Here is a 12,165-nt window from a genome sequence, read left to right on the forward strand (position 1 = left end):
CAAATCTGCATTATAACCAGCTAACAACATGATGGCAGGATCAAATCCACACATATCAATACTAACCTTCAATATAAATGAACTAAATGTCCCCATTAAAAGGCACAGAGTGTCAAGCTGAATAAAGAGGTAAGACCCAGAGATAAGCTGTCTTCAAGAGACCCATCTCACATACAGTGATACCCATAGGCTCAAAATAAAAGGTTGGAGAAAAATCCACCAAGCAAATAGAAAACAGAAAAAAGCAGGTGATGCAATCCTAATTTCAGATAAAACAGCCTTTTAGAAACAAAGATCAGAAAAGACAAAGAGGGGCATTCCCTTCCCTAGTCCATAGCAAGAAAAAGAAGGGCACTACATAATGGTAAAGGATTCCATTCAACAAGAAGACCCAACTGTCTTAAATCTGTATGCACCCAACTTAGGTGCACCCATATTCATAAAGCAAGTTCTTAGAGACCTAAAAAGAGGCTTAGACTACCACACAATAATACTGGGAGACTTCAACACCACACCAACAGTATAAGACAGATTATTGAGGCAGAAAATTAACAAAGAGATTCAGGACTTGAACTCAACACTTGACCAAATGGACCTAGTAGACATCTACAGAACTCTCCACTGGAAGACAACAGCATATACATTCTTTTCATTGCCACATGGCACATACTTTAAAATTGACCCTGCAATCAGACATGAAACAATTTTCAGGAAACTCAAAAAACTGAAATGATACCAACTACACTCTTGGACCACAGCGCAATAAAAATAGAAGTCAAGGCCAAGAAAATTGCTCAAAACCGTACAATTTCACAGAAATTAAACAACTTTCTCCTGAAGGACTTTTGGGTAAATAATGAAATTAAGGCAGATATCAAGAAGTTCTTTGAAATTAATGTGAATGAAGACACAACTTACCAGAATCTTTGGGACACAGCTAAGGCAGTGTTAAGAGAGAGATTTATAGCACTGAACACCCACATCAAAAAGTTAGAAAGATCTCAAATATATATATATATACATATATATATATATGTGTGTGTGTGTGTATATATATATATGTATTTTTTTTTTAAAGTAAATGTCATGGGGAAAAGTAAGGAATGATTCTGTTAGCACCTTGGTATAAATAAGTTAGCTAACCAGAGATAAGGAAAGGAAGGAAAGATACATACATTGTAGTAGCAGAAACTGACAGCATTTCCCAAAAGTTAATATGAAGGTCTACTTAATATCATACCTAGGAAAGTGTATCAAATAAATGATCTCTGATAAAAACCAAAACATTTAACACCAAATATCTTTCCTTGAAATTGAGAGCTCTATATTTGGCTTCTAATAACTCACTTAAAAATTAATTTTGTAACTTCTGAGATCAGAAAACATAACATTTATTTCCTCTGGCTTCAGTAATTGTGAAATAGGAGGTAATAATTATTTTTCTTTCTGTTTATTTCAGAAACATTTGCTATGTGATTATTGTCCCAGGAACTGTATTATACCTCAGAACATGGTTTAAAAAGTTTGATTATCAGACCCATTTGGGTAGCTTTTTAAATATATGGATGCTCAGACCCATACTTGGGTGGAACCTGGGAATGTTCAGTTTTCAAAAACCTTCCAATTAATTTCTAATATTCAGTCAGCTTGGAACAATCGCCTTAAAGGACTTGAAGAGTTAATAAATGTATTCTTCAAAACTTTATCATCAGATAGTAAACTAGCCATCTGCTGAGTATGGGCTTGTAAAATTACGTTAAGAAGGATAAGTGAAGTATTGGATATTTGTTTATTTTTTAAAAACTTTCATTGGAAAAATAGATACCTCCTTTAACTTTCTTTTATATCCCCACTTTTGTCTACAGTAAAAGGTAATGTAATCCCAGTGTGTGAACATCTGTAGTAAATTTTAATTAATACTCTTTTATAAATTGATAAATGTTGCTTCTTTCATTGTTTTCTTTTATCCTATCAAAATAAACCTTTTGAAATTTAACTATATGAGAGAAACTGACTTTATCAGATAAAGAAATTAAGATACCTGAAAAGGCACTTTCTCAGAGTTTTTTTTTTTTTTAATTTGTTGTTTTGCAACTGGAATTAGATTTCTTTTTTTTTTTTTTTTTTTTTGAGGCGGAGTCTCGCTCTGTGGCCCAGGCTGGAGTGCAGTGGCCAGATCTCGGCTCACTGCAAGCTCCGCCTCCTGGATTCACTCCATTCTCCTGCCTCAGCCTCCCGAGTAGCTGGGACTACAGGCGCCCACCACCTCGCCCGGCTAGTTTTTTGTATTTTTTAGTAGAGACGGGGTTTCACTGTGTTAGCCAGGATGGTCTCGATCTCCTGACCTCGTGATCCGCCCGTCTCGGCCTCCCAAAGTGCTGGGATTACAGGCTTGAGCCACCGCGCCCGGCCTGGAATTAGATTTCTAAGTAAATTCTAAATAATTATGAAACAGGTTTCTAAATAAATTCTCCCCAGATACCAGTATTGACATTTCAACTTTAAAGAAGACATTTTAGAAATGATGAGCTATTTTAAATAAGAACAAACAATGAAGAAATAGAGGATCTTTGATTTGATATATGTCATCTTGATTTTTTTAAATGTAGGCAGCAATCTTTAAAAATATTTTATTCTCCTCATTTTTGTTGGGTCTTATAAAATACCATTTCTAGTTCTTTACATGTATGCTATATGGCAAGCAGTTTTAAAATTTTATATGAATAGATTTTGGTTTGTTTGGAGAGTTTAGTGATATGCCTGGAGAGATAATGGAGACAAAGGTGTGTCAAAATTAGGGGGGCATGATGGTTCATTTTATGTGTCAACTTGGCTGGGTCACCGAATGTTCAGATAGTTGGTCAAACATTATTCTGGATATTTCTGTGAGTGTTTTTGAATGAAATTAACATTAAAGTCAGTGGACCTGAGTAAAGCAGACTGCCCTCCATCATGTGAGTAGGCCTCATCAGTTGAAGACCCGAGTAAAACAAAAAGACCTGCCTCTCCCTGTAAGAGAGAATTCTATAGCAGACTGTCTTTAGATTTTATCAGCACCATTAGCTCTCCCAGATGATTTCCTGCTGGCCTTTAAATTTCATCTGTACTATTGGCTGTTCTGCTTCTCTGCCTGGTGACCTTTGACTGGAACTATACCATTGGCTCTCTGTCTCTCGAGCCTGACAGGTCACACTGCATATTTGCACTTGCCAGTTTCCATAATTGTGGGGGCCGATTCCTTATAATAAATCTCTTTCTACATATGTGCACATCCCGTTGGTTCTGTTTTTCTGGAGGATCCTGACTAATACAGTGGGCATCACTGGTCTCATAGTCAGTTTTTGGTCATCTAGAAGATACTTGTTGACAGGGAGTAATGATTAACTGAATTATACAATTATTACCAGTAGGCTGCTTCTTTTACCTCAAGACTATTTATCTGAGAGTTGTAAATACAACTTGAATCTCACTTTCCTTTTCCCTTTAGCAGCCTCCATCTTCTACGTTTATCCAGATTCAGAGAGAGAATCAGTTAAAATGAGCATTAAAGAGAACTTTGAAGGGGAAATAAATAACCACAGGCTTGTCTGATGAGTGTGTAATAGAAGAAGGATCAGGGATGGCAAGGCCAGAACTAATGGAGAGATTATGCACTGCATGGTCTTTTAAAGCCCCAGTGGGCAGGTAACATTCTCTCCTCCTAGCTGCCTCACTGAGTAATAGATTGCTGGGCTACTCAAATGCAATGTCATTTTTCTAAAGTTGGGTACCCCTGACTCTACTGAGCTTATCACTACTGCCAATGGTATACTTTTCCTGGCTCTTTAACTCATCCTAACTTGTTTCCTAAAATTGCTGTCTCTGTTCAGAAGTTGCAATGACTTAAGAATATTTCTGGCCAGGTGCGGTGGCTCAAGCCTGTAATCCCAGCACTTTGGGAGGCCGAGATGGGTGGATCACGAGGTCAGGAGATCGAGACCATCCTGGCTAACACGGTGAAACCCCGTCTCTACTAAAAAATACAAAAAACTAGCCTGGCAAGGTGGTGGGCGCCTGTAGTCCCAGCTACTCGGGAGGCTGAGGCAGGAGAATGACGTGAACCCGGGAGGCAGAGCTTGCAGTGAGCTGAGATCCAGCCACTACAGTCCAGCCTGGGTGACAGAGCGAGACTCCGTCTCAAAAAAAAAAAAAAAAAAAAAAAGAATATTTCTGGGAAGAAGTAGGATGAAAATGGGGTTTTAGCACCTAACTTAGCTGGAGTAAAGACAATTCTCATTCAGTGGTTAAATCGCTGTGTATTTAAGTTGTGTTTAGATCCTAGTGAGTGGATGTCAACATTTAAGAATACTGAAGCAGTACACAGATGGTACCATATGTCCAGAGGGAACCCTCTAAAAGGCAATTGTATGGATATTTGGAAATATTTTAAAATATTTATATAGATGGCCACGTTTGGGTACCTCACTCTGAAAGAAAGATATCTTAAGCAAATGTTATTAGCAATTCATCCAGGTACTTCAGACACTTACTGAATACCAGTAACTGCTATTCTGGTCTATCAAATGTGAAGGTAGTTTGTGTGAGACATTCAGTGTGTCATGGAGAGCCAGGATTGGTTGGGCTGATCCGGCAAGCCAGACTTCTTCCACTCCACTCCCAGTTATCCATAAATCAGTGAAAGACGATGTTCTCACATAGCAGGAGATTGCTTTTTTGGTTGAGGGTATAGAAATATATTTGCTTCTTTTCTAGATCCTCTAAATTAACACAATTAACCTCTCTTACCTCTCACATCCTAGCTCCAAAACAACAACAACAACAACAGCAACAACAACAAGAAAACTACAGTTTAATGGCCTTGTCAAAATGCAGTGGGGTAAAGACAGGGGAAAGTGCAGTCACATGTATTAAAAAGATAGATACCAATTTGGTGTTTCTTATGAAAAAATTGATTGACATGTATTCCTGCATATTGTTCATTAACAAATTAACAGCTCCAGCCCCCACTTGTATTCAATGGCATTAGCTCTTGGTTGGTAGTTCTGTCTATAGAGGAGGAAAAAAATCAGCTGTCAGGAGCAACCTTCCTTCCTACTTGCTTTCTTACCTTTTGCATTTACCTTTTGTACTTTTGGAGGCCAACATGGGCAGATAGCTTGAGCCCAGGAGTTCAGTGTAGAACCTTATGTAGGTAGAGTCAAACGAATAATTAGTCCTCAACAGGAAAAGTCACTGGTCCTTTAGTAAGATAAATGAAGTGAATATTACAAATATTTGAAAAATTACTTTGCAGAGACACAGAAATATCTTGTGTGTAAGTATACCCTGTTGAATTAATCCTTGGAAGCGTCTGGGTTTGTCTCTTGACATTTCTTCTTATCTCTGGCCTCTGAGCTCTGTAAAGCCTGCTTAGAAGTATATATGTGTGAAACTAATGTAACTTTGGAGTGTTTAGGGATGCATTATCAATAAATAATACTGAGCATTAGTTGGAGAAGGTTGAGGTTATCACATTGCTTTGTTTGTATTTTTGGACATAATTTGCATATTGTTAATTAACGAGTTAACATCTCCAGCCCCCACCTGTATGGAGTGGCATTAGCTCTGTGTTGGTATTAGTGTAATCATGAAAATGCTTGCAAGTTCAGCCTAATGGCTTTATTTTCAGAGAGCTTTATAATTGATCTTAGAAACAAACATAAAGGGCCCCTAAAGAGAAGTCTTTTACTAAAGATCTTTGATGCTAACAACATATTAACAGTAAAGATTCCTTTTGAAGTGACAAAAGCCAGTATGTTGTGAACTCTTAAAATGGAAGCATATTGTCAGTGCATTTTATCTTTTTTGAAAGGGACACAACAACTTCAGATTTTCTGATATTAATTAAGAATTAGGCAGAATCAGTTTTGAGATGGGGTCTCTGTCACCCAGGCTAGGATGCAGTGGTGCAATCATAGCTCACTGCAGCCTCAACCTCCCTGGGTTCAGGTGATCTTCCCACCTCAGCCTCCTAGACAGTTGAAACTATAGGCATGGGCCACCATGCCTGGCTAATTTTTTTGTATTTTTTTTTTGGTAGAGACTGGGTTTTACCATGTTTCCTAGGCTGGTCTCCAACTCCTGGGCTCAAGCTGTCTGCCCAAATTGACCTCCCAAAGTGCTAGGATTACAGATGTGACTCACTGCACCCTGCCCAGTTAGTATTCTACACTGTAACACAGAGGTCATATAATTTCTGGTTCTTAGGGGAAATATTAAAACTCAGAATTGGACAAGAATGGCTGTTCAGAATCATCACATATTAATGAAGAAGAAAAAACTAGGAATTAAAAAAAAGAACACTTCTCTTTCTCTTCACTTAAGTTCTACTTTTTTTTTCTTTCTTTCTTTTTTTTTTTGTGGAAAGGAGTTATGATAAAGACAGAAGAGCCAAAACTATAAAACTCTTAGAAGAAAACATTGGAGAAGAGTATCATGACATTGGATTTGGCAACGATATCTCAGTTATCACACCAAAAGCACAGTCAACAAAAGAAAAAATAGATAAGTTAGATTACATAAAAATTAAAAACTTTTGAGCATCAAAGTATACCATCAACAGAGTGTAAAAGCATCTTATGGAATGGGAGAAAATATTTGCAAATCATGCATGCTTTACAGAATATATAAAGAGTTCTTACAACTCCACAAGAGGAAAAAAAAAACTGAATTAGAAAATGAGTAAAGGGCTCAAGTAGACATTTCACCAAATAAGATATAAAAATGGTCAATGAACAGATGCTCAGTATCACTAATCATTAGGGAAATGCAAATCAAAATCACAATGAAATACCACTTTTCACTCATTGTGATGACTTTTTTTTTTTTTTCCCAAAAAACCCAAAAATAACAAGTGTTGGCAAGAATGTAGAGAAATTGGAACCCTTGTACATAGCAGATGGGAATGTATAATGATGCAACTGCTGTGGAAAACGGTATGGCTATTCTTTAAAAAAGTTAAACATAGAATCACCTTAATGATTTAGCAATTTCGCTTCTGATTGTATATGCTGAAGAAGTGAAAGCAGGGACTTGAATAGATATATTTGTATACACATGTTCATGGCAGCATTATTCTCAGTAACCAAAAAAGGTGGAAGCACTGCAAGTGTCCATCGATAGATGAGTAAACCAAATGTGGTACATACATGCAATAGAATATTATTCAGCTTTAAAATGGAAGGAAATGCAGATACATGCCACAACATAGATTAACCTTGAATATATTCTACCAAGTGAAATAAGCTAGTCACAGAATGATTAAAATTTTATATCTCTTATATGATGTTTCTAGAGTAGTAAATCAATAAAGACAGAAAGCAGAATGGTGGCTGCCATGGGTTGTGGGAGGGGAGTGGGGAGTTACTGTTATTGTAATGAGCATGGAGTTTCAGTTTGGGAAAATGAAAAAGTTCTGGAGGTGCATGGTGGTCTTGGTTGTACAACAGTGTGAGTATACTTAATGCCAGAGAACTGTATACTTAAAAATGTACAGATAGTAAATAGACAGTAAATTTTATGTGTATTTTACCACAATAAAAATAAACTAAGGAAGAATAACACAAAAATTACTTTAAATATTAATTTTTTTAGCTTGTTGCGTTGAATTAACATTTATCAGTTGGAAAAAACTTTTTTTTTTCCTGGCAGTCTCAAGATGAAACAGAACGAAGTCAAGCTCTGTTACAGTAAGTACACTAGTTTTTGGCTTCATTACGTTGTAGGTATTTTTGTCATTTTGCACATCTAAGATGAATATTCATTTTTAAGAGTTTTAGAATTGTTGTATATTTTTGAATAATTGCCCATTTTGTAGCAAAAATATGTTATTTTACACACGTTCTAGGTAAGTTTTATTTCATAAGAAGCATTAAATCAGATTAACTTAGTTCTCTATTATTTTAAAAGCTAATTTAAAGCATAGCAAATTTATGAAGGGGTTGCAAATAAAAGCATAGCATGAAGGAAGAATTTGTAAAACTTACTGAAATTAGACTTCATACAATTATTATACCTTAAGAAACTCGACCAGGCGTAGTGACTCACACCTGTAATCCTAGCACTCTGGGAGGCCGAGGCAGGCAGATCACCTGAGGTCGGGAGTTCGAGACCAGCCTGGCTAATATGGTGAAGCTCCATCTCTAATAAAAAATACCAAATTAGCCAGGCGTGTTGGTGGGCGTCTGTAATCCCAGCTATTTGGGAGACTGAGGCATGAGAATTGCTTGAGCCTGGGAAGTGGAAGTTGCAGTGAACTGAGATCGTGCCACTGTACTCCAGCCTGGGCAACAGAGTGAGATGAGACTCTGTCTCAAAAAAAAAAAAAAAAAAAAAAAAAAAGAGAGAGAAAGAAAGAAAAAGAAACTATCCTTTCAGTTCTTTTAAAACAATGATTCTCAAAGTATGGTCTGTGAACACTTTGGGAGTCCATGAGATTCTTTTAGAGGGTCTGTGAGGTCAAAACTATTTTCATAATAATACTAACACATTAGTTGCCTATTTCATGGTATCTACATTTGCACAATAGTGCTATAGTAATGGTGGATAAAATGCTGGAGTCTTAGTAGGAATCAAGGCAATGGCACCAAAGAATACTAGTAGTCATTGTGTTTTTTCACTGATATGTGCTCTCAGTTACAAAAATAAAAAGAAGGCAGTTTCACTTAATAGAATTTGTGTTTGATGAGGCAGGAAAATTATTAATTTTAGTAAGTCTCCACCTTTGAGTACATATATTTTTAATATTCTGTGTGATGAAATGGAAAGTATGCTTAAAGCATTTCTGTGCATACTGATATGTGATGTCTATCTGTTTTTTGAACCAGAGTCTCACTCTGTCACCCAGGCTGGAGTGCAGTGGTGCGATCTCGGGTTACTGCAACCTCTGTCTCTCAGATTCAAGCAATTTTTGTCCCTCAGCCTCCCAAGTAGCTGGGACTACAGGTGTGCGCCACCTTGTCTGGCTAATTTTTGTATTTTTAGTAGAGACAGGGTTTTGCCATGTTGGCCATGCTGGTCTTGAGCTCCTGGCCTCGAGTGATCCACCCGTCTGGGCCTCCCACAGTGATGGGATTACAGGTGTGAGCCACTGTGTGCAGCCGTCATGTTTATCTTGAGTAAAACACCTGTGCACTTGTTTGAGTTGTAAGCATTGGAAGAAAACTGGTTTCATCTTTTTTTTTTTTAACTTGAGAGGTGATTTTTTTGATATTTTATAATGAAATGTGTCAACATTAAGAAAACGTACATAACTCAGTGCATAAGTATTTTCTAAAAAACCAATGCATGATGTTACAAAATCATGTATAGGTAAAAGACCCATTCAAAAGTGCAGGATAGACTGTGGGTTTTAATGTAATAGAATGCAAAAAGTTCATTAATTTTGCTTCAGTTTCCTACATTTCCCTTTTAGGAAAGTATTGTTGATTAAATAATTTTGCTGTAATATTGAAAAAGAATATTTTAGGGGTAGAGGGGGAAAGCGTCCTGTACCCCCAATGAAGGTTTGCTGAAAATGAACAGACAAAAGACAGATTTATAGAATAAAAAGGCATATAAAGTTTATTTAATGTACATGGGGGAAAATCACAGGAGTGTGGTTACCCAATAACCCAGTGAGGTCCAGATGTTTATACACCATTATTCATAGGGGAAGAGGAGATGGAGGTTATAGCAGTAAATGATTTTCAGGGGAAATGAATATGCCCAAAAAACAATGGCCTGGGACAAGTTCCTCTAAGTTTTGGGGGAACTGATGGGAAGATGAGAGGCAGAACTTCATTCTGAACAAAGGTTGTCTTATGCAGATGAAGTATTGAGTAATCTCTTGGTGCTGCTGTCAGAAGAATAGATAAAGAATTTGTCTGGACATGGTGTCCTGTCCTGGCCTTAGAGACTTTTAGTGTTTTCTCTGATGGTTAATCTTTCCTGGTTTTTTAATGAGATTCCTAGGGAGGGGATTTTAAGACCATTTTATTTTATTTTTTCAAGAAAGTTTTTCAGTCAGATAAGGAAATTCTGGAGAGAGTCCCTTCAGGTGCTTCAATAAAGAAAAGATCAGAGAAATGGGGTGGGGGGTGAGAGGGAAGGTCAGATGGAGACCTTGGTTCTGAAGCTTATTTCTCAGGCCTTTCAATTTTCTTTAATTCAGAGTACTCAGCATGACATGGTATCATATTTTGGGGTATTATTTTCTGTACCCAGGCAATATTCACAATTATCCAAAAAGGCTACTAAAATACTCCTCCCTTTTCCAACTCCATATCTGTGTGAAACCAGATGTTTGTTATATACTTCAAATAAAATTATATATGGCAACAAATTGAATGCAGTAGCAGATATAGGATGATAGTCATCTTTCATTTAAGCCACACATTAAAGAGATTTTTTAAAATGTCAAACATTGCAACTTTTCTCACTAGTTTTTTTCATTTTGGGAAAGATAATTTTTCATAAAAATATATTAATATGTTCCTGGATTATTGCTGTCATTTAAAAATTTATGTGTATTTAATTTTGTTCTTCATTTTAGTTTCTAATATGTAAATATAAATAAGTATAAGACACCAATAATTTTTAAGAGTATAAAGGAGTCTGAAGATCAAAAAGTTTGAAAACTGCTATTGTTGTAAAATAACTCTTTTGCCCCAGCTACCAATATTTAGAGAAGTAGAAAAAAGAAAAGACGAAGGAAGACTAATATAGCATCCATATTCTCCCCGCCTAGAGAACCATTTGTTAACATTTTGATGCATTTTATGTTAGGCTTTATTTATATTTTTGCTTTTGTTCATACTTTCTATAAAATTGGGATCATCTTGCAGATAGTTTTGTATCCTGTTTTTAAATTTTAAGTAATTGTTTGTCAAAGTTATTTTCTTGTTGCATAATGTTTTTAAAAATGTGAATTTTGATGACCTTATAATACCTTATTGTATTACTGACTTTACTATAATTCATTTAATTATTCCTCTACTACTGGACCTTTATGTTGTTTGTTGTCTTACCTGATATAAATAACTATTTGTAGTAATTTAGATGATGCTTTGCTCAATTTTCAGATTGTGTCTTAAATACTCTTGCAATTAAGGGAAAAAAATTCTGTTGTTAACTCAAACTATAGTTTTATTTTGTTTTCAATCAGCTTGTTCTTAAAGAATCACACTTTAGGAAAAAAATAAGCATTCTTTTCTATTTGCTTCAAAAATTATCATTCTACATGAATGTCTCATTTTTATTTGAAGGCAGCTTATACTGATCACTTCTGTTTTTGGACAGGAGAGAATGGTTAATTTATTATTCTTGCATAGGACTCCAGTAGCTGTGCCTGCTGCATTAAAAACTGCTTTTAAAACAGCTGAAACGAGAGGCTTTTTTTTTTTTTTTTAAAGGAAGGTGTCTTGATTACATTTATGCAGTAAATTAGGCTGAGAAAAAATATAGTTAGCTGATTGCCTTTCTTTAATCAGCTTTTAATTATCACAGGGCAGATGATCAAAATTGCAGATTAGGCATGACCCTTATTTTGCTTTTTAACTTCTTCCCTTTGGTATTCCCTACCTTTTCTTTGCCTGCTGTGAAATACAAGAATGGTAAGTAATGCCTGGAGAAATTTATCATTAATGACTCTTGCTTACATCTAAAACTGTAATGACAAACTATCAGTGTATTTGATGATGTAGATAGACAAACTACATATTTCAGGACCATTTTCTCCCTGACCTTCCTACCGCTATTTGGCAGACAGTCATGTCCAAAGTCACTTTTAGACCTAAATGTATTTTAGCTTGTATACACTCCTTAGGTCATTTATTATTTTTCAGCTCTCTCCTTCATTTTTGCAGTTACTTGAAATGAAAATGTTAAAAAATTGGTAATAATTGTAAAAATAATTGGAATGATATAGCAAAAAAAGTATCCTATTTGGAAGGCCTTTTAAGTGAAAAAGAAAAATTAAATTGTATTTGAATGAGAAACATTATTTTTTCTTTCACTTTAAAATTTTTTTTATTAATTAATTGATTTTTTAGGACTAGAAAAAATTGTTCAATGTTTATTGGGTCGTTTTGCCAGTCTGGACTTTCACTGAACCACCAAAATAGTGAAGGTATGTTTTCATGGTAGAGT

The 12,165-nt window shown here is 35.8% G+C and overlaps 1 protein-coding gene across 1 annotated transcript in view; it reads left to right on the forward strand.

Moving 5' to 3' along the window:
• The window catches only part of ANKRD31 (ankyrin repeat domain 31), a 170,485-nt gene that overhangs the window by 19,272 nt on the left and 139,048 nt on the right, over positions 1 to 12,165 (forward strand). Inside the window, exons 4-5 of the mRNA XM_007975603.3 lie at positions 7,690 to 7,727; positions 12,069 to 12,145. Coding sequence (XP_007973794.3) covers positions 7,690 to 7,727; positions 12,069 to 12,145 — 115 coding nt within the window. The remainder of the gene's footprint in view (positions 1 to 7,689; positions 7,728 to 12,068; positions 12,146 to 12,165) is intronic.

Source organism: Chlorocebus sabaeus, chromosome 4 (assembly GCF_047675955.1).
Source record: "Chlorocebus sabaeus isolate Y175 chromosome 4, mChlSab1.0.hap1, whole genome shotgun sequence".
Taxonomy (NCBI): Eukaryota; Metazoa; Chordata; class Mammalia; order Primates; family Cercopithecidae; genus Chlorocebus; species Chlorocebus sabaeus.